This window comes from Podarcis raffonei, chromosome 7 (genome assembly GCF_027172205.1).
Source record: "Podarcis raffonei isolate rPodRaf1 chromosome 7, rPodRaf1.pri, whole genome shotgun sequence".
Lineage (NCBI taxonomy): Eukaryota > Metazoa > Chordata > Lepidosauria > Squamata > Lacertidae > Podarcis > Podarcis raffonei.
The window spans coordinates 86,845,246-86,867,569 of record NC_070608.1 but is presented as its reverse complement, the minus strand read 5'-3'; the positions used below and the strand labels follow the sequence as shown (position 1 = coordinate 86,867,569).

General features: G+C 46.3%; 1 protein-coding gene and 1 long non-coding RNA gene across 6 annotated transcripts in view; one reads left to right on the top strand and one right to left on the bottom strand.

Annotated features, from left to right (window-relative positions):
* Window positions 1–1,024: 1,024 nt before the first annotated feature.
* LOC128418017 (uncharacterized) lies at window positions 1,025–6,399 on the top strand. Of its 2 annotated transcripts, XR_008331645.1 has the most exons (3): window positions 1,025–1,328; window positions 5,412–5,520; window positions 6,207–6,399. It is a non-coding gene; the product is annotated as an uncharacterized LOC128418017 (long non-coding RNA). The 2 variants fall into 2 exon arrangements; XR_008331644.1 differs by lacking the exon at window positions 1,025–1,328 and having other exon boundaries at window positions 4,663–5,520.
* Window positions 6,400–15,187: 8,788 nt separating this feature from the next.
* The window catches only part of DIAPH1 (diaphanous related formin 1), an 81,265-nt gene continuing 74,128 nt past the window's right edge, over window positions 15,188–22,324 (bottom strand). For 3 of the 4 annotated variants that reach the window (XM_053397341.1, XM_053397342.1, XM_053397344.1), the window contains one exon: window positions 15,188–15,443. In XM_053397341.1, the coding sequence (XP_053253316.1) occupies window positions 15,262–15,443 (182 nt within the window). In that variant the 3' untranslated portion in view covers window positions 15,188–15,261. Of the gene's footprint in view, window positions 15,444–19,490; window positions 19,541–22,324 lie in introns of all 4 variants that reach the window. The other variant, XM_053397343.1, reaches the window with a different exon arrangement.

The following is a 22,324-nucleotide window of genomic DNA, read 5'->3' as shown; positions in this document are numbered from 1 at the left end:
GTATGAGCAAAATTTGCTAGATGTGAAAGATTGCATTAGACTGGCGAGATAACAAGGAAGTAAAACCATTAAATGATAAAATAGGGCAGTAAAACAATAAAATAAAACAATAAAAGGACAATGAAACTATAAAATGGTGAGATCAGCTGCCTCACCCTTGCCTCACAGATCGGTGGCCATCTTGAATCGAGAAAGATTGCTGCCAAACAATAATTTTAAAACTTTTTTTTTCTTTACAGAAGGGAATTTTACTTCACGATAAATGTTTTTATCAATGTAAAACAGGCATAGGCAAACTCAGCCCTCCAGATGTTTTTGGCCTACAACTCCCATCATCCCTAGCTAACAGGACCAGTGGTCAGGGATGATGGGAGTTGTAGTCCCAAAACATCTGGAGGGCCGAGTTTGCCTATGCCTAATATAAAACATTTAAGAACAACATTTGAGGCTCGACATTTAACATTATATATTTTGAACTTATGTGGGTTACTGTAGAAATCTGCAGAAGAAAGCTTTATAAGACTAAGTGTCAGCATATTATATATAAATTGTTAACATGAGAACTGCAACTGCAACATCTCATTAATAATAACCTTCATTTCCTTGAATTAACTAACCAATGCAATTTCCTTGAATTCTGAAAGGATCTAGTTAACAAAAGGGAAAACTGGAGCTATATTATGGATGTGCAAAAAAAAGAAAAGAAAAGAAAGTTTAGCAAACAAACAAGAACTGCAAGCTTGTTGTCTCCTGCTCTGGAGGGTAGGACCCGAACCAATGGATTCAAGTTTGAAGAAAGGAAATTCTGACTAAACATCAGGAAGAAAGGAAGGTGGTGGGCTCTCCTTCCTTGGAGATTTTAAAGCAGAGGTTGGCTGTCCATCTGTTGTGGATTCTTAAGCTGTAATTCCTGCATTTCAGTGGGTTGGACTAGATGGCCCTTGTTGTACCTTCCTGGCCCTGCTCAGAGTTCAAGGTCACACCCACCCAGGCCAGGCCAAAGGGGGGGGTGCTCTGGGAAGAGTTCTGAAAGTCAGGTGGGCGTGGGGGGGGGCTGCATGTGGCCCCCTGGCCTGAGGTTCCCTGCTCCTGGGTTAGGTCACCCAGACAAAATTAGTTGGACTTAAGCCCCAATTTGTTGTGAAAAGTTAGTCACGACCAATTTATTCTTTCCCATTGATTTCTCCAGGACTCTGATCCAACCTGTGGCCTGTAACCTGGCTATGATGGGAAGTTGTGCAAGTCATGGGAAAGCAGTTCTTATGCCACCAGTTTAAAGCTGCGAGGGAAGGATAAAACGTAAGATCAAAGGATCCATTTCAACTCAGGTGAGGTTGGCAAAATCTGAGTGATGTCAAACTTCACCACTATTTCCGCTACCTCCAGATGATCACAAACTCTATTCTGAAGTTGAGGAAGGGAAGAGTTGGGGAAAGGGCATTGCAGCAAAGGGAGCCACTGTGGACACGGAGACCAGGTTGCGTTCTGTTCTAGAAACAGATCGGCTCTATGTAGGGAAACAGCCGTGTACCAGGTAGACTGGGACGGGGCAGGGGGATAATTCCCAGTTCAAGTGCCAGTGTGTGTGTGTGTGTTTTACATTTACAGGGTCACCTGGCAGAATGCACTTTTTCCTTCCATGGACACGGAAAAAAGGGTTTGTGCTAAGCAGGGGCTAATGGCATGTTGTGTAGCTGCAAAGTGATGAGATCCACTCAGCAGCAGCCTTTTGAATTAGAGGGTGAGCCACAGCATGTAGTAGAGAAGAAAAAAATACATGCTGCTTCCCAAACCATGAAACAGTGTCCACAGCAGTTACAACCACTGAGAATAACTGCAGTGGCATATAGAGCAGAGTGTACCACTGGGCTAAGTATCTGTCTGAAATGGGACTAGTGTTTAGAGAAACTGACAGTGGTTATTTCATTTTTTAAAAAAAGCAAAACAACCAGTGATGGGAAAAGGGCCTCTGTAGAGCTTGCATCTTCCCATCTGGAAGCCTTAAATCCCACAATCCTAGGTGGGTTGTGACTAGTACTCAGTGTTTGTGGAAATGCACTCTGAATATGACCAGAGGACCTCTCTTCCTCATAAATCCCAGAGCTAAGGGCTCACGTTTTCTTTTCCGCTGGCTAATTGTAGAGATATATTGGGAGCCTTAGCACGGCAGGTTGCCAAGGAATTGGATGGTTCTATGTGAGCTGCAGAGCTCTTTCAATGGAAGGTTGCAATCCAAGCAGTCTGTGTGGCTCACCTTTAATGCAAGCCGTGTTATGGTTGGCTTTTTCTCTTTAATGAAGAAGCTGGAGCAGTTTCAGGCTTGCCACAGAAACAAAAGCCTTTAAGAAAACATATCTGGAAAGGGAGCCCAGAAACACTGAGAGGAAGCTGGAAAAAAAATGGAAGGCATTTCTTGTTGGACACAGGAATGAGTCACCTGGGAATAGTCCCCAGGGAGAAGCCCAAGAGGCTCAGCTGTCTGTCATGCAACTAAGGGCCAGCTGCTATGAAAGCCAGCACTGCAGGAACCCCACGGACCCTTTCACCACTGCAAAAAGTGTGTTCTTGGGAGACGGAACTTTGCAACAGAAAAGGATGAGGGGGTAACTTAACCGGTGTAATGTACCATCTATATACCATTTTCGTAATATTTTCCTTTAACGCCGTACATGCAGTAAATTTCATATTTTCATTCCATACTTTTCCCCAATCAGCCAGTTGTATATTATAACCAAAGTCTCTGGCCCAATGTATCATAACCGACTTAATCTCCTCATCCTTTGTTTGCCATTCCAATAGCATTTTATACATTTTTGACATTATCTTAAAATCGTTATTTATTATCTCTGTTTGGAATTTCGATTCTTTTTCTATATATCCCCTCTCTTTAAAGTCCTTTTTGAACATTTCATTTACCCGAAGATAATGCAACCAATCAAACACATAAGTTACTTTCCCCCTAAAACACCACCGCCTTAAAAGCCCCTCATGTTTGTGAGATAAACGCTGGAGGGAGCGCCCTGCTCTGGAACCTCACATGTTTTCAAGTAATAAAAAGTCCGTGCCTCTGAGCATAGCAGGAGTGCCTTGCCTTGACCATTGTATAATCGCAACCTAGCTTTCACTACCTGGCCCTGCAGTGGGTTTTGGGGGGCAGGCAGAGAGCGAAATGTCCAACATCCCTCAAAACCCCACACATCTCCGTTTAGAAGTTAAGGACGGCTCCCCGCGCCCCGCCCGGAGCAGCAGCTCCATTGCCTTCGACTTAACGGGAGAAGCGCGTGCCCGGGAAGGACCCGAGGAAGCCCCTCCGCGGAGCCATCTTCCTGCCTTGCGCAATAAAGGCGCTCTCCGCCGCTGGAATTGCTTGCACGCCTGGCTGCCGGCGCCATGGATTTGCAGAAACCCCGGGACTTCCCAGCATCGCTGTGCGCGCGCGCGCGTGCCCGTGGGCGAGGGAGAGCTCGGTCACTGGCTGTGTTTTGCAACACGATTCAGTCGCCATCCAGGGGAACCAGTTTTCCTTACGATGCGGCAGGCGGGCATCCTACCTTGCGTGCGCGCACAGGCGCGCCGCCTCCCGGCCCGGGCAGCCGCTGCGCGTCGCCGCCTGCTTTGCTCGCTCCTTGCTCAGCCCGTTACGGCGCGCAGAGCCCCCTGGTGGCGGAGAAGACGGCGGCAGCCAGCCGGGAAAGCGGGGCTGGATTTGGGGAGAGCAGCAGGGGCGAAAGGACTTCCCCACGTGCGCGTGCGCGCAGGGCTTGTGAATGGCCCCAAGCAGCGAGAAATGAAACATCTGCTCCGTGAGTCACTGACAGCTGCAATTCTCCCAATTACAATGAAGGCAAAACAAGCCTTTCTTGTTTTGCAAGAAAGATGCTCAGTTATTCATTCCGAATATCCCAACCATTTGGTTTGATGCTCACCTGCAATAGCTGAGATACAAACCTGTTATAATTAAGCCAAAACACTAGAAATATTTGGCTGTGCGATGCCCAGCATTAACTGTTGTTTTTGCTTTTCTTTCTTGTTTGAATCTGTTCACAAACTGAGAAGATGCATATTGACCACTAACAATGAATCACATGCCTGAGATATCATTGTAAATTGGATTATGGCTTTCCTTATGTGTGAATGACATAAGACGGTTATGGTCTACTTCTTTGCATTTATAAATCATCTCCAAGATGCATAGGAGAAACGTGCTAAGAGGAAGGCACGCTTGGCAAATCCACACCATGATCAGCTCCCACCCAGAAACCAATGCCCCCACTGTGGAAGGACGTGTTGATCCAGAATTGGCCTCCACAGTCACTTACGGACTCATTGTTAAAACTGTGTTTATGGAATACAATCTTACTTGACTACGAGTGATTGCCAAAGAAGAAGAAGACTTATTTGTATTATTTACTGCAACTGTATTCCTTTTAAAGCTTCCAATAAAGTGTTATATATTAAAAACATAACAAAACTATCCATTCTGAACAGTGGCGTAGCATGGGTTGTGAGCACCCGGGGCAAGGCAAGTAATTTGCGCTCCCTAACCCGTGGATTTTAGTAGGGGCAGAGAGCTGTGAGTGCAAGCACCCCCCCGATGTTCCGCCCGGTGCGGCCAGCCCCCCCTGCACCCCCCACGCTACGCCACTGATTCTGAAGAAACGAGGGCTGCTGTGAAACAGGAGACATTGTCCCTCTGGCTTCTGATATGGGCATTCTAGGGGCAAAGCCAAGGAAGAGTCAAGCACCAGAAATTATAAGAGGAAGCCAGGTTTATTGTGAACAAGGACACGGGTGGCGCTGTGGTCTAAACCACTGAGCCTCTTGGGCTTGCCAATCAGAAGGTCAGGGGTTCGAATCCCCATGATGGGGTGAGCTCCCAGTGCTCTGTCTCAGCTCCTGCCCACCTAGCAGTTCAAAAGCACGCCAGTGCAAACAGATAAATAGGTACCACTGTGGCGGGAAGGTAAACAGCGTTTCTGTTCACTCTGGCTTCTGTCACGGTGTCCCGTTGCGCCAGAAGTGATTTAGTCCTGCTGGCCACATGACCTGGAAAGCTGTCTGTGGATAAACGCCAGCTCCCTTGGCCTGAAAGCGAGATGAGCGCCACACCCCATAGTCACCTTTGACTGGACTTAGTCATCCAGGGTTCTTTACCTTCTTTTCTCTTTTACCTTTATTGTGAACAGGAGTTGGTCTTCTTGGCAGCTAAAATGGAACTTTCATGGTTTTTATCAATGATGTAAATTGATTTTCTCACATATAACAAATATAGCAATCAACATGAAAACAAAGACAAATATTTGAAGGATAATTTTGAAGAGAAAATAACAAATACATTTCCACCCAAAACTCACTTATTTTGAGGGGAGAGTGCTTTTGCTCTCAGGGCCTAACTTGCAGGTTTCCCACAGGTGGTTGTCTGGCTACTGCGGAAACAGGAGGCTGATGTCCTTTGGAAAATAGTTCACCATTGCTTTTTTGCTGCTACAACCCACCAAGCACTCCTCCTGCAAGGAACAGGTAAAATGAATAGAATTGCTCTTTTGGTTGAGAAATATCCAGATTTTTATGAATAAATTTATATTCAGAAGTGGGCAGTTTGGCCACTGCAGTCTGGCAATAGTCACAGTGTGTTCCATAAAGGATGTTACACGAACTGTGGTTACCAACATGTGTACCTCTGTGGTCAGCATATTCTGGTTCAGGAACATTCACTGTTGGCAGAAGGCACTACTGTCATACCTCGGGTTACAGGCGCTTCAGGTTGTGTTTCTTCGGGTTGTGGACCGCCGAAACCCAGAAGTACCAGAACGGGTTACTTCTGGGTTTCGGCGGTTGCGCATGTGCAGAAGCGCCAAATCACAACACGCGCAGACGCGCCACTGCAGGTTGCGGACGCTGCGGGTTGTGAACGTGCATCCTGCATGGATCACGTTTGCATCCATAGCTGTCAACTTTTTCCCTTTTCTTGCGAGGAATCCTATTTAGAATAAGGGAATTTCCCTTTAAAAAAGGGAAACATTGACAGCTATGTTTGCATCCCGAGCGTCCACCGTAGTGGGAAGGCTGGATCCATGAGTGGCCCAGGCTCATCAAGAGGGAGCGAACTAGAACCTAACACTTACAAAGCTTCCATCTTTCTAGTATTTAAGCTCAGCTGATTTTTAAAAAATGTTCTTATTTCACCTTTCTCCTTTATTTTACAGTGTACAGAGAGTAACACAAGAACAAAGCCCCTCGTCTTGCCTCCTTTCCCTTCTCAGACTACAAAGTTCAAGCAATTACATCTCACCACAGCTGTCCCGCAGAGTTTGTCCATTGTTACTCAGGTACAAAGTAAAACTACACCGAGTTTCAGTAAAGTCATCATCTACTTGATATAATAAACAACAACAACAATTTATTCTTTTTAGAAGAAGCAGTTACACTTAAAAGCTTTTGAAACCCTCCTTTTAACTGCCTGTTGGAGTGAGCTAACTCTCCTTGCTCCCGACTTAGCTTCGGAGTACCTGTAAGGGGTTCCTGTCCTTCATACGCATCATGTAAATGAACTAGACCTGTCCCTACCATCTTTGGAAATTTTGAGATATGACCAGATTAATAATAAATGGGGATATTTTAAATGAATCAGAGGGGGCATTGTGGGACAAAACAGTGCCCCATGGCAATCCATAGCATAACAGTCATGTGCCCAAAGACCACTCTCCCAGTTCTACTCTCCAGACATATCCTGAACAGGTGGGAGCGCAGTGTCGGCAATACCTATTGCACAGAGTCAGTCCAGAGAGACACCATGGTCAATGGCATCAAAAGACACTGTGCGATATTGACCAGGATTGCCCTCCCACTGCCTTCTTATTAGGGTGACCAGGGCTGATTTGGTCCTGAAGCCCAGAACTGAAATGGATTCAGATAATCAGCCTCATCCAGGAATGTCTGCAGTTGTTCTGACACAACTCTCTAAATCCCCCTTCCCCAAAAGTGGGTACAGTCATACCTCAGGTTACAGACGCTTTGGGTTGTGCGGTTTTGGGTTGCACACCGCGCCGAACCTGGAAATACCGGAACGGGTTACTTCTAGGTTTCGGCGCTTGTGCACATGCACAAGTGCCGAATCGCGACCCGGCGCTGTGGGTTGTGGATGCTGCGGGTTCACAACCCGAGTGTCCACTGTATTTGCAACCAGGTGATAGCTGTTATAATCCGTTAGGCCCTGGACCAGCTTTTGCCAGGAGTGGCTGCACCACTGCCTCCTTTAGGGTTGCAGGCGCCACCTTCTCATGCTATGAAATGCTCACCACACCCTGCACCCACCCGGCCAACACTTCCCCAGGGGAGACATTTCACTGCCTGAGGCAAAATGGGAAGGCACCCAAGCTTTACTTCTCCTCCGCTGAAGGCTTGCTTGCCTGGGTCACACAGCCATGGCTTCCAGGTTCCAGTGAAAACTCACAGAAAGCAGGAGTGAGAAGTGGTGGCAAGGTGGTGCATGAGTTCTGTGGGATGTGAAACACAAGAGCAGTCAAGTACAACATCCCTAGAGTGGACATAAAAGGGGGTGTCTGGACCAGCCAGTCAGAACTTCCTGTTTCTCCTAGGCTGGGACAGACTTCCTCTGCATGTGACCAGAGGTGGGCGTGGCCTCACCTGTGCAGGTAACAAAAGAGCAGGACTGGTCAGCCATCTCTCTCTCCCTGACCACATTCATTGAAGAAGCAACATCTGCTTAGCCTAAGATGCTCTCTTGGCTTGGAGAGGACAAAGGAGCTATCTCCTTATGGGATAGTTTCCAGGTGTATATTACTTTTCTAAACTAAGTATGCCTTCTGGGATCCAGTTGTGAACAGAATGTGTGAGTAAACTCTTTTTATACTTTTATAGAAGACTGTGTCGTGTCTTGTCTTTTTATGAGGGACTAAATGGGGAATTACCAACGAAACGTATTTTAGAGGCTTTAGCGAGCCTGAGCAAATGCATCCGCTGTGCAAGTTTAGAAAGGGGAATGTTACTCTGCTAAATTGTAGAACTTGTTAACACAAGTTGGAAAGGATATAATCAAACAATATATCCTCTCCTGCATCCCTGAACATTCCCACAAGTTCTGCAAGCCCTTGCCAAAGGCCACTGCTACTTCGAGACAAATTGAAATTGCAGAGTTTTGAGAAACTAAAAGATAAAGTGCGAGACTGGCTTCATTATTATCAAATAAGGGAAGCCTACAATTTGGACAAAAAAATTGGCTTCCAGGTGGAAAAATCAAAATTGGAAACAGAATTGTTAGATCCTAGAACAAAGATACTTTCAAGAATGTATAACTTGCTGTTGAAATGGAATACCCAAGATGAAACGGTTAATCTGCTATGATTAAATGGGCACAGGATGTTGGACATAACATTATGTTTGCTGACTGGGAACAGTTGTGGACCACTGGTATGAAATTTACGGCATGTAATGCCTTAAGAGAGAATATTATGAAAATGATATACAGGTGGTACATGACACCAGTCAAGCTAGCAAAAATCTACCATCTGTCCAATAATAAATGTTGGAAATGTAAGGAAAATGAAGGTACATTCTTTCACCTTTGGTGGACGTGCCCAAAGATTAAGGCTTTCTGGGAGATGATATATAATGAAATGAAAAAGATATTTAAATATACCTTCTTGAAGAAACCAGAGGCCTTTCTTCTGGGCATAGTCGGCCAACAGGTGCTAAAGAAGGATAGAACTTTCTTTATGTATGCTACAACAGCAGCAAGAATACTCATCGCAAAGTATTGGAAATCACAAGATTTACCCACTCTGGAAGAATGGCAGATGAAAGTGATGGACTATATGGAGTTGGCAGAAATGACTGGCAGAATCCGAGACCAGGGAGAAGAGTTGGTGGAAGAAGATTAGAAGAAATTTAAAGACTATTTGCAGAAATATTGTAAAATTAATGAATGTTAAAATGATGTTGGACTGAAATTAAGCGGCCTTAGTAACAAGGTTAATAAGAATATGTAAAAATGGATTGATAATGGATGAAAACATAAAGTTATAATATGTTGAGATATTGAGTTAAGTTTATTTTTTTATTTTTTTTTAAAGATATTTATTAAAATTTTTAAGAAACAAAACAGAAAAGTCATAACAGAAAGAAAAACATACAAAAAGGAATTACAAAAAATACAACAATAAATGACTAAAACACATAACAACACAAAAAGAAAAATAATAAAAAAAACAAATCAATTTTTCACATTTTCCAGAATTCTCATTAGCTTGTTTCTTTGACCTCCTCACACCTCCCTTTTTTGTATTCCCAATCACATCATTAATTCGGCTAATCCTTACCCCCTTTTTTAAAAATAACATTTAACTCAATTTTTCAACAAATTTACATCTTTATACTTTAAATTATCGAACCATTTTTACATATTCTTACTGATCTTATTACTAAGTCCACTTAGGTCCAGTCCAACATCATTTTAACATTCATTAATTTTACAGTATTTCTGTAAGTAGTCTTTAAATTTCTTCCAATCTTCTTCCACCAACTCTTCTCCCTGGTCTCGGATTCTGCCAGTCATTTCTGCCAACTCCATATAGTCCATCACTTTCATCTGCCATTCTTCCAGAGTGGGTAAATCTTGTGATTTCCAATACTTTGCGATGAGTATTCTTGCTGCTGTTGTAGCATACATAAAGAAAGTTCTATCCTTCTTTAGCACCTGTTGGCCGACTATGCCCAGAAGAAAGGCCTCTGGTTTCTTCAAGATGGTATATTTAAATAACCTTTTCATTTCATTGTATATCATTTCCCAGAAAGCCTTTATCCTTGGGCACGTCCACCAAAGGTGAAAGAATGTACCTTCAGACTCTTTACATTTCCAACATTTATTATCGGGCAAATGGTAGAGATATTGAGTTAAGTTTAAAGAAAGAGGGTAAGGATTTGCTGAACTAATTATGTGAATGGGAATACAAAAAAGGGAGGCGTGAGGAGGTCAGGGAAACAAGTTAAGGAGAATTTAAAAATTTGAAAAAATTGACTTGTTTTTAATTATCTTTTTTTTGTTGGTTGTGTTTTATGTATTTTTGTATTTTGTGTATTTTCTTTTTTGTTTTTCTTGTACTCTCGTATTGAAACTTTTGTCTTTTTATAAAACTTTAATAAATATCTTTTAAAAAAAACAAAACAAAGGCCACTGCTACTTTTCTGACAGTGGGAGGGGGCAGGTGCCCACGGGGTCCCACAGCCCCAAGGCAGCTGCCAATGGCCCCACAGCCTCCCAGGCGGGAGATCATTCGGCATTATGGGCCACAGAGGAGGATTTACACAAGTGCAAGCAGTTCGGTCATACTGGATGCAGTGCCTCGGGGTCGCGGCAACTGTTATTTGGAATGGTGCATGAGAGGTGGGGGAGGTGCCAATTTGGCATTGCACAAGGTCCCACTGAGATTTGAGAACCTGAGGTCTGCCATGGGGGGGCACGGAATCCAGACTGTGCCGTTGCACCCATGCGATGGGGTGAAGCAGTCACCTCGGGCAGTAGGCACCAGCAAGGTGCCCCCCTTGCAGCAGTCCTGCCCACCCAACTGCCTCCACCACCGGCAGAGGAGCCAGGCGAAGTCAGTGCCTGAAATCCCTGCAGAATGTGTCCCTCCTTTAGCAGGCTCAGCTGGGGAATAGAAGGAGACAGAGAACCAGGGAGTCTCTTGTTTCTGCAGGATTGGGCAGCATGGGGAGGGAGATATTGGAGGGGAAACATAAGGGAGAGGTGTGTGTGTGTGTGTGTGTGTGTGTGTGTGTGAGAGAGAGAGAGAGAGAGAGAGAGAGAGAGAGAGAGACAGAGAGACAGACAGAGAGAGAGAGATATGCATGTATAAGATTGGTCATTTTCTCCAGCTCCTGTGTCGGCCCCCTCCACCCCTTATTCCAAGAGGAATAAGCCATTCTGCTTTCTGCTGGTTCTCTTCCATTCATTAAAGGACCCTTTTGTTCTGGAGTCCATTTTTTATTTATCTGAAAACAGCCGGTCTCCATGCAGAACTTTGCTCGTTCTGTGGGGAAAGTGGGTCACGCTGTGCCTGTGACTCTTGGGTGCCCCCTGCTGGTGCCTTTCCACGTATGCACAGAGAAGTCCCAGACCCATTGTGCTCTTGGTGAGGATGTCTGCTCCTGTCAGCCTCCTCACTCTCCCTCCATCTTTTATAATCCTGCAGCGAGCAGAGGCTTCTGTTGCTCGAGGAGGGCAAGAAGAGATGAATAATTCAGAGACAATTCTGCAGCGCCAGCCAGGAAAGGGGGCTGCCTGCCATTCCCCACTAGGTTTCCACAATGAGATTCGCTCTTCTTCCACCTCAATTCCGGCATCTGATACACAGAGCAGGTCACAGGCCTGGCTTGTGTAAAGGAACCAAAAACATCCCGCCGGAAAAGAAGAGCTGGCTCTTGGCTGCAGGCCTCCCTGTTGCTCCCGGCAAGTTTCCCCCGAGGCTGAGCCATTTCCTCTGGATGCACCTGGGTTTGCTCTTGCTGACAGGAGACAAAATCTATTTTAAAATCCTGAGGAAGTCACGCTGGGAAGGAAGATGCCTGCAATTTCCTGGTCCCTTATATTTGTGTCAGAATTGAGGCCGTGGAAAACAGGCCTTGATTCTGCCTGTGAGCTGGACCAAGAGAGCCACAGGCCCCGGCAACCCAATTTTCAGGTTTTAGAAATAGCAAGAGGGAGGAAATACCACCCCTCCTCTACACACACACACACACACACACGTAATTATCTACTAATGAGGGAAGTGCTGTGAGAGAGCCCAGTACATATATATTTATAACATAGCAACAGTTTCACATGAACGAGAGAAGTGAAACTAGGACAGATATTAATTAATTATGGAGAAACAGAGAGCTGGCTTTGGCTCGCTTAGTTCTGTTCCTCGGCTCCTGTTGGGATTAGCTGTAGAGATTCTTGCTCTGCTGCTTGATGTTACAGTGTTGTTTTTAAACAGTCATTTAGAAGAAACAGGACGTCCGCTCATCTCTCTCCATAACTGCCCAGTCCTCAAGAGTACACTGTACCAGCACACAAAGCCCACTGAAACGAGAGGCATTGGAGCCTCTTGGGATCACTTATTCAGGCAATACATGAGATTTCATCCAGCTCCCCATTACTTTCAATTTGCCTTCTCCCCACCAAAAAAAGCTTAGCCACTCCTGGCTTTCCAATGTCTTTGTATTTGCTCGCCTGGCACATCCAGACAAGGTTCTTAGTGGGCAATTGCCCTGCTTTGGCCACTCACCTTTTCACGGGGCATCTTCATGTCATCAACCGGTCAGTGTTCACAGGAAGTCCAAGGGTGCTCCCAAACTGGGACACTATTTGCAAATGAGCTGTTGACAGGCATTTTTTTTTTTTACTTACCAGAATAGAGGCTGGCTTTTTGATGCCAATGGCCTTGCGTGGAGGCTGCAATAAACTTGCATGCACTAGAAGTGGCAATCTTACAATAAACTGCCATCTGGAAGCATCTCAACTTTCCTTTAGAGTGGAAGGGAAGCACAATCTCTGCTTGCCTAGGAAGCCTTGGTGCTACTCTTCTGCCAGGGGCAGGTGAAGGCATTGCCAGCCAACAGACCACTTTTCTAGTTGGCATCATTTAACCAACCCCTTCATTTTTATTCCATCTCCTAAATACAATGGTACCTTGGTTTCCATGGCTTGGGCGCGCTGCAGACCAGGCCCTGCGGTAAGTGCTGCCCCCCACGATGTGACGCCCAGTGTGCCCCCCCAGCTATGCGTCTGAACTCAACAGAATTACGTGGGGTCACATGTTTTTGCCATTTTGTCACCCCGCTCAGTGATGAAACCCAGGATGACCCACACCCACCGCACACCCCTTCCTATGCCACTGGTACAACTGTAGTGGCCAGTACACTTTTCTGTCTGTACATACAATTGTGCAATACCACCTAAATGTTTTTAAAGAGCAGTGGTGTCTCCATTTATTTGCCGGGGGTGGGGTGGGAGAAAAAAGCATTCCAAAAACAGCCAGCAAAGGGCAAAAGCCCACCCCATCTCCAGCAAGGGTTCTATTGCACCAGGGTCCTGGGTGGGAATGGGTTTTGCCACTTAGTTTGGGAGATGAACCTTTCTTTCATCCCATGCAGATCAATGGAGAAACCAGTGTCTATTGGCTTACCCAAGGGTGGGAGAGAGGAGAACGCTACCGCCCCCCCCAAATGAGCAACAGTTTTCCAAGGAGATGGCCCCACTTTAGCCCTTTACGTATTACTTTTTAAAAGTGGTGCCTTTCTCCCATGCAGTGCAATGGAGACACTGAATTTTCCATTCAGTGCTCCTACCTTAAAACTAAACTGCTGATTGTACATTTTCTGTTGTTTTCCATCATATAGCTACGGTGAAACTATACAAGGTTGTGGATTTGATGGAAAAGGGTCTGTATGCAGAGCTAGAATCTAGGGCGCCTGCTTAGATGAACAAATGGGCTGCCTAACGGTGTTCACACAAGTGCACCTCAGACACTGATGGGGAAGCCAGGGCTGCAGAGTCTGGTGGTCACACTCCTAACCACCACTGTGCAACAAGGATCCTGGACCAATCAGGATCTCCACTGTGTGGGGCGCTACACATGCAGGAATTGGGGTGCGGAATACTTTTCATGTGCATGGGTGATGGCTGTTTTGTTTGGAAGGCTAGCCTCCCCGTGTCTCCCTCCAGTTTTCTGAACATGTGAGGTGGTTTATCTGAACTGACCTTCCCAAAGGAGACTTAGCATCATCATGAACAGATCAATCAATCAAATTATATTGGATATTGGATATTTTGGGCTCCTGTTCTGGAAAGATAATGACATATAATGGGCCCACTGTATTGCCTAATTAAATAAAAGGGACACAGGGAGCAAATAACTTTTTTTTATTAAAACTTTTGAGCAAAATAATTATTATATCCCCTCTCCAGAAAAAAACACCAAATATTCTATCAATTATAATTTTTACACTTCTGAAATATAACTTAAGCACTGTGAATTACTTTTTTTTTTTTACTTATGAAATAAAACAAAAACTACAATAAAAAGTAGGTTGGCAGTCTGCAGCAGACAAAATGACCCCTCCATGCTGGGAAGCATCCTATTGCTTTGCTTTTCCCTGAGCACCCCTAGAAAACACAGCCTTCTAAGTTCTGCCCCCTTTGGGAAAGGGTGACCAAGGCGCCAGCAAGCAAATGTGATGCTGTGGTGGTATGGTACCTGCTCTACATCAAACCCCCCATTCAGGCAACTAGATTTCAAGGGGAGAGGACTGAGTCTTGCCCTGTGCTGCTGCAGTTTTGATCACCTGTCCCTACAGGGGGAAGATGGAAGATTTCTGTAAGACCAGGCCAGGTTAAGCCACCAGTTGGTGCCTACATGCCTAAAACACTAAAATGTCTCTACAGGAATTCTTATCTGAGTATGAAGACAAGCAGCGTCAAACATCTGGCAAAGGGTTGTGGCTGGTCAGTTGGAGAGGGCAGGACAAGGTCAGAAGAACTGACTAGAGAGGAAGAGGCGGGCCTAGAGTTCTTCTGACCTTGCCCTGCCCTCTCCAACTGGCCAACCACAACCCTATGCCAGATGCTTGATGCTGCTTGTCTCAGAGAAGAAAGCCTGTGGAGACATTTTAAGCCTTTTGATACCTTTTGTACAGGACAACTCAAGAGAGGAGAGAAACCAGGGAACAGCGGGGTCCAACAAACGGCCCTCGAGGCCTTTTGCGTCCCTCAGCAACATTTGATGCTTAGTTGGCACTGGGAAGGCAGCACGAGGCTGGGACATTAAATTGTGACCTTGCTTCCCGTCACCCATGCTCGACAAGGAAGTGGGGCCCGCGGGTTCCATTTTGAATTACCCTTGCTACCCAATGGCATGGTCCTCCCCACCCTGCCTGCAGGTGTGGGAGCCAACACTGCAGCAGCTCTCATCTTTGCTCAAAACTATGGTGCATGCTCAGCAGAAAGCTCTGTAGTTCTGATTTTGAGAAAGGCAGGTGGCAGATTCAAGATGAAATGTCCTGTACTATGGTATAAAAAGGCTTGAAAGAAGTTGTAAAACAGCCCTAGAAGGGGGCAAGGCAGAAGTGATTACATTATTTGTCTCCTCGTCTCATGCCCGTGAAAAGTAAAATCAAAGACTGCAAAGTGACTCAGTGTTTTTTAATTCCTCTGCCATGTGTGTCTCTCTCCTGCCGCAGGCTTTAGTCCTAGCCTGGGCTCTAGCTCTGGCGGCTGTTCCCCTCTGTGAAAGTTTCATCTGGAGTATCTCCACTGGGGGCTTCGGCTTCTCCATCTTTGTCCTTCTTTAGCTTCTTGTTTTGCTTGCTTGAACCCAGAGCATCTTCCTTTGTCAACTCCGAGGCTAGCAATGAAGTGACGGCACAGCCAACTTTTCTGTTTGCTGAGGTGGGTAGAGAGATGAGGGGAGGAAGAGAGACAAAGTTAAAACTCCCAAAGGAAGTCCAAAGCAGAAGAACAAGCTGCTGCACTTTGGTAGGTGTTGCTCGGAAGAAAAGGAGACATGAAGCACTGAAATTTACCACCCAAGCCTCCACATAATCCTTTCAATCAACCCCAACAGTAAGGATGTGAGCAACGTGACGCCAGTGCAGCCATTTCCAGAGGGGCAGCTGTTTCCACTCTGTTGCAGCAAAACCACCTTCAAAATTAACAAAGTTATTACAGCTCAAGCTGCTGTGGACTGCAGCTCACTTCATCAGACGTCTGCTATCCTCAGCTACAAGGATATTTATGTATTGGGGCACGGGGAGGCGTTGAAACAGTGAGGTCAGAGTGGAATGAAATGCAGAAGGTACCCAGTCAGTGATAATTATTTAATTAACAGTGCTAATTCACTAAACAGTAGTTGTTGAAAGCACAGACAACAACTGTAGGCTGAAAAAAAAAAGACTGTAGACCAGGGGTCCTCAAACTATGGCCCGCAGGCCAGGCCACATCCAGCCTGCCAGGGTCCTGAACCCGGCCCAGCCAGCAACTGCAGAACCTGCTGCTGTCTAATGGGTCTCCCTGGATCTCAGCCAGCTGCAGCAAAGAACTCGGCCCAGACCCCGTAGGGCGGAGGCACAGGAGGAGGCGCCTGCGGAGCCCAGTCCAACTCAGGGAAGATGACCTCCCTCTGCTCCTTCCTTCTCCATTCTCAATCCCAGTTACGAAACTCCTCCTCCATGTGGGGCTTGCTGGGCAAAGATCATGGTTAGATCATGGGGAAGGTGGGCAGGAAGAGAAGGTGGCTTTGTTAAAATGTGCTTTTTTGTAAGTTGTCAGAGAATACAGGTCTCAAACACGAGGTGCTTTTAAACGGCAGCGGCTTTAATTCAAAATCTGTGGGTGGTTTTTTTTTTTAAAAAAAAAGATTTTGGCTGCAAAGCAAATTGCATAGCGCAGGCAAAGGCAAACTCGGCCCTCCAGATGTTTTGGGACTACAACTCCCATCATCCCTAGCTAACAGGACCAGTGGTCAGGGATGATGGGAGTTTTGGTCCCGAAACATTTGGAGGGCCGAGTTTGCCTTTGCCTGGCATAGCGCTTCCAAGAGATCTCCCCTACCGTCGGCTATGAATATGCTAGTTTTGTAGGGTGAGGTTTGGGAAGGCGGAAGTGTGTTGGGGGTTTTTTGGGGGGGGAGGGAGATATTGAGAATCTACTTTCTGAGCCAGAACTGGTGGGAAGGGGATGCGGCTTTTGCAGGAGGCTGGCGGTTGTCCAGAGAGAATATATGGGTGTGTTGATGTGACAAGGGCTGAACTTTTTATAAGGCGGGTGTTTATGTGAAGTGGGTGGGGGTCCAGCAAAGCAGTTGTTTGGGGGGGGTGAGTTCCCCTTTTTTTATTAGGAGGTCGCAAAGCACTGGAGGGAGCTGAGCGGATTCTGTGCTGGGGAGACTGCTGTCAGGAGCAGCTTTGCTTTGCTTATGATATTATGGTTATGTAATCCTTACAACGACCCTGTAAGGTAGGCCAGTGTTATTTCCCACCCCACCCCCCATTGCAGACAGGAGAGGTGACGGCTAAAGCCAAGAGAGAGAGTGGCTTGTGCAAATTCAAGCTGTCAGTGACCCCATCTTGTAGCTTAGGCTCTGTTAAGCCAGCTGCCCTGATGCAAGGGGACCTGGGAGAGGGGGTCAGGTTTGTGGGGTCAGGAGAGAGCAGGCCCAAACTTCCCATTGAAATACTTATAAGTTTATGCTGATTAAAATCATTCTTCATTTTAAATATTGTATTGTTTTTCCTGTTTTTTGTGCACTACAAATAAAATATGTGCAGTGTGCATAGGAATTCGTTCATATTTTTTTCAAACTATAGTCCGGCCCCCAACAGTGTCAGAGGGACAGTGAACTGGCCCCCCCGTTTAAAAAGTTTGAGGACTCCTGCTGTAGATCTTCCCCAAGTAGGTTGACTGCACTTGGATTTAAAGGTTTATCACTACTCGACCGCTTCCACTGGTAGAAATGGCACAGCTGCAGGTGCCTGTTCTGCATCTGAATGAACTTGATTGTTTAGTGTGGCAGCACCTGCACTTGGGAACTCCCTGTCTAGGGAGATCAAGCAGGCGTTTCCACTGTACTCTTTCCAGCGCCAGCTGAAAACATTCTTGTACCTGAAAACGATAAAACTATATATATTCAAGCACTTTGATGTTTTGGAATTATTGGCCTGGAAAATGAGTAAGAACTGACCCAATCTTCACAAAAACCAAGACTTCTGGCTTTGTGGACTAGAGAAAGGGCTCTAGTGAATGACACCATTTTGTCCTATTTTATTTACAAGGGCTTATATAGCTGAAAAAGGGATATGGCAAACTGATTCTGCAAATGTGGTTCTCAGAGAAAAACAGCTCAAGAGTGTTTTCTGAGATGAAGCCTTTTTGCTAATGACTGTCTTCCGAAGAGACAAAACACTTGTGTATACACACAGTTCTGTACAACACAAACCACTTGGTAGGACTGTCTCCTAGAACACGCTACTTCTAGGAAGGGGCACAATCACCTGTTTCAGAAGAGACACTCCTGAGACACATGTTTTGGCACAGACTGTGTAGAGAAGAGGATGTCTTCCAAGCTATAAATATGGATAGCTTCTAGCTCATATCATCACATTTCAACCGCCTGATAATATCAGTATACTCTCGCCCTGTAGGTTATTGCCTCTTGTCTGGATTTTTGGTATCTGTTGCCATGCAGGCTGACCCCTAAGAGGTTTTGGTCAACGAAATCAAACCCTCTTCCCTCTGCTCCACCTGCAGTTCTGACAAGGACAATTAACAGAGAATGTCCCATGCCTGAACCTATTACAGTCACAAGAAATCAATACTGCCTTCCTGCTGCAAAGAAAGGTACGGGCACCCCAGGTTTGGGGTATGATACCAAAGCAGCTCTTAAGCTGTGAAGATACCTCTTGAAACTGGAGATCATACAGATCACAAACCCTAAGCATCATGAGGGACCATGGCTGGAGGATCAGTCATAGAGAAGGTTAAGGAGGATCTGGGAAGCTGGAGGGGTCACTTTTGGCCTGCCAAGACAGGCAAACAAACATTCAACACACAGATCATAACTTGTGCAACATACACACACTTTTACATTATGGCACTGTACCACATGAGTGTGCCCATAAACCTGATCACTAACAGAAGTGTAGAGAAAACTCCAGGGTTTGGGAAGAAGAATGCAGAAGCGAAGACAACCATGGGAGAACCAAGTGGCAGCTCTGGTTGCTGATCTGAGATGCTGCAGTTCCATGGAGAGTTCAGTTCACCAGACGCGGAAAGAGAGGGCACACTTCTGGTCTCGCATCTAGAGCAAACACCTGAACATCATGCAAAGGGAACATGCAACTGGCAGAAGAACGACAATTCTAAAGGCAAAGAAAATGCTCCTTGTCATCTGCTTGTGCCTGCCTACCAAGTTGTACTAGGACTATCCTTGAAGGACAAACCCTGAGAAATGCTTCCTTATAGCCGTAGAGCTTAGGGTTGTAAATATACGAAGCAATAAAGACAAAAAGGAATACGTAGAGGTGTCAGCCAGCTGCATTGCCTGGATGATGGATCACTGCAGTACTGGAGTTGGGAACACTGCACATGCCGACAAGGAGGGAGGAGGGTGAGGAGAAAGACAGCAAGGAAACAGCCTCGGAAGGAGCCAGGAGAACCAGGAAGGTTGTCCTGGGCAGGGCAGGCCCATGCTCCAAGACAGAAGTGAGGAAGGATCCACACTTCAAAGGGACCAACTATAGTGAGCCACATGTACTCAAGGTGACCCATTCGGAAGCCCAAAGACAATCAGTTCTGGGCAGACTGCTGAACCCAGCGTGGGAGGCTGCCTGAACGCCAATCTCCTCTTCCAAACTTCCTGCCTGCAGCACACGAGGACGTCACACACAAATGGAGGGGAGTGGGAGGAAAGAACATCCACATGCCCATGGGTTACCCGCTCAGGTGTGTGTTCCTCCACCTCACAAAGGGACAGGACAGAGTTTGCTGCGAGGAAATAAAAAAAGCGCCCATCAGGTTACCTGTTCAGGATGCTCCAAAGCTCTGACTGCCTTCCCCACAAGAGAACAGAGGCAACAGGAAACCCCTCTGCACAATTCCAGAGTACCTGGGCTCTGTATCTATTTACAGTGGGCTTATGACCCATAAGATACTGCAAGAGACAGGGCCTTGCGTATGTTTGATCAGTTCAGGCTTACGCAGCTCACCGGTCCCTAATTCTTCCATCCATATGAGGAGCAGGGGGACAGCCAGAGACCCACAATTCAAAAGCGTGAGCTTGTGCCATACTGACTGCCAAAGCATGTGAACAAAGCAGGTGATAAAGTCATTTCCCCCCTGCAACAAAGTCAGCACAGAACCATTACATAGTGCTTTAGTTCTCAGAGGTTAAAAATTAATACCCAAGCTGTACCACTTCAGACTGCAGGGCAGAGGGGCTTCTATGAACAAATGCTCTTCTCCCTAACATTTCTATGTGAAGGGATTCCTCCCCTTTGTATGGAGCACTCCATCTTGGGAGCGCTCACCTACAACCGTAAGTGCTATTACAGACCAGATTCACCACCTGTCTTAGAAATAACTAGGTCTAAAACATGTGGATGGAGCTTCTGGTGTTATGGTTTTTATTTCAGATGGAGACTGAACAAAAGGAGCTGGATCAAGGAAGTGGAATGACCTCGTTATCTGAACTCCATCACCACAACAGCAGATGGTCTGCAGGATGTCAGGGCTGTGGACGTCAATGACAAGATGAGTAATCAAAATCAGAAGGGCTGATTCAGAAATCAGGCTGGAACCATGACTGTAGGACTATCCCTGAGGCAAGCTGCATGGGGACAGACACAAGGCTATTGTGCATTCCCCTCCCTGCAGACGGCAGCAACTGGCAGGCCTTTCTTAATGAACTAGCAGGAACAATATCCCTGCTGACTTATCCCACAATAACTACTTAAGCTATTCAGTGGAGCCCACAAAGGGCTATTCGCTTTTTCATTCCTTCACATCCTAGCATGAATATGCCAGTGCCACTGAATAGCGACAGCTGCTTGTCAGCGAAAGCAAAGTCAAAGATCAGAGCCAATTGTGTTGAGAAGCAGTTACTCTGTGGCAGTGATAGGATGTCGCATCCCTCCCTGCCCCCAAATCTTTATGAGGAGGGGCTGTCTCAATTTCTCTTTGAGGGCACATAATGTTAGCAGTAGATGATTCCAGTGAAAGAGTAGCAAAACCCTTTGGAGAGATCAGCAGTACATCTCTGCTCTACCTTATTTAGATGGTTCCCATTAATTTCATAGCTCTGAGCATACACGAACCTGGAAATCAAGTCTCACCACTGGGCTGAAGAAGAAAAGAGAAGTAGCTTTGGAGAAATCAGAATCAGTTTGGGGTTACTCCTATACATCTTTGTCACTACAGGCCCAAGGGACCTCGGCACCTAGAAGTGCCTTTTGCCAGGTTGAAATTGGCTGAGAGGAAGAAGCAACACAGCGAAGAGGCCAGAAGAGACTGCCAAGTGGCCTGGGCATCTGACGCTGCAACCACCATTTATCTGCACAGACTCTTCATCCTAACTGGCGTGGGTGGTTACCTTCCATCTTTCCTAGCTCCTCCTCCTGCAAGGTTGACTCTTAATCCTAATCAGTGGCAGCTGGAGAAGCCTAAGGTCCCCAAACTGTCCAGACTGGCCATCTATATCTCTGCAGTAAGGGCCCCAGGGCTGGCAGTTAGAGGAGCCAGCGGAGCAGGGCCAATGTGTGCACAGGGGTGGAGGGCAGCATGTTCCGGTTGTCCCTCCACGGCTCACCTGGGTAAGCTGTCACACTGTCTTTTGCAGTGCCATCTGTAGCACAATAACATTTCTCCATTTTTATTATTTGTACAGACAGAAATATGTGGCACATCTGCAGAATGGAGCAACACAGAAACTGGCTGGAATTTCAAATAATACTCAGCAGTGAATGAACAGTGGCTCCATTCAGACATCACACCAACCCAAATTTAAGCTTTTTAAATCGCAGATTGGTATATTGTGAGAATTGAACCAGTACTGCATGGATCTTCAACCCTTGCTCTGTTCAACACATGGGCCCCTCTTAAAGGTTGGTTGCTGCTGAGAGATCATGCCCTGCCTGCTGACTTAGCTCTCTCCTTAAGACTGCTGAAAAAGTGCAGAGCAACTTGAGCCCAACCCTAACCCTAAAAAGCCCTTAAAGGTAAAGGACCCCTGACAGTTAAGTCCAGTCGCAGACGACTCTGGGGTTGCGGCGCTCATCTCCCTTTACAGGCCAAGGGAGCTGGCGTTTGTCCGAATACAGTTTTTCCGGGTCATGTGGCCAGCATGACTAAGCCGCTTCTGGTGCAACAGAACACCGAAACCAGAACAGCACACAGAAACGCCATTTACCTTCCCGCCAGAGCAGTACCTATTTATCTACTTGCACTGTGTGTGTGTGTGTGTGTGTGTGTGTGTGTGTGTGTGTGTGTGCTTTCAAACTGCTAGGTTGGCAGGAGCTGGGACCGAACAACGGGAGCTCACCCCGTCACGGGGGCTCGAACTGCTGACCTTTCCATTGGCAAGCCCAAGGCTCAGTGGTTTAGACCACAGCGCCACCCGCCTTAAAACACTCTAATAAAGTGATTGTGGCAGGCTTATTGCAGCTCCTGCTATCCCAAGAAGGAGACTGTGGCTGCTTTGCTCCTCCCCAAGGCTCAGCACAGGCCAGCAGCTAAACCAAGGTTTGACATGGCATGTTGTCCAAACCAGGGATC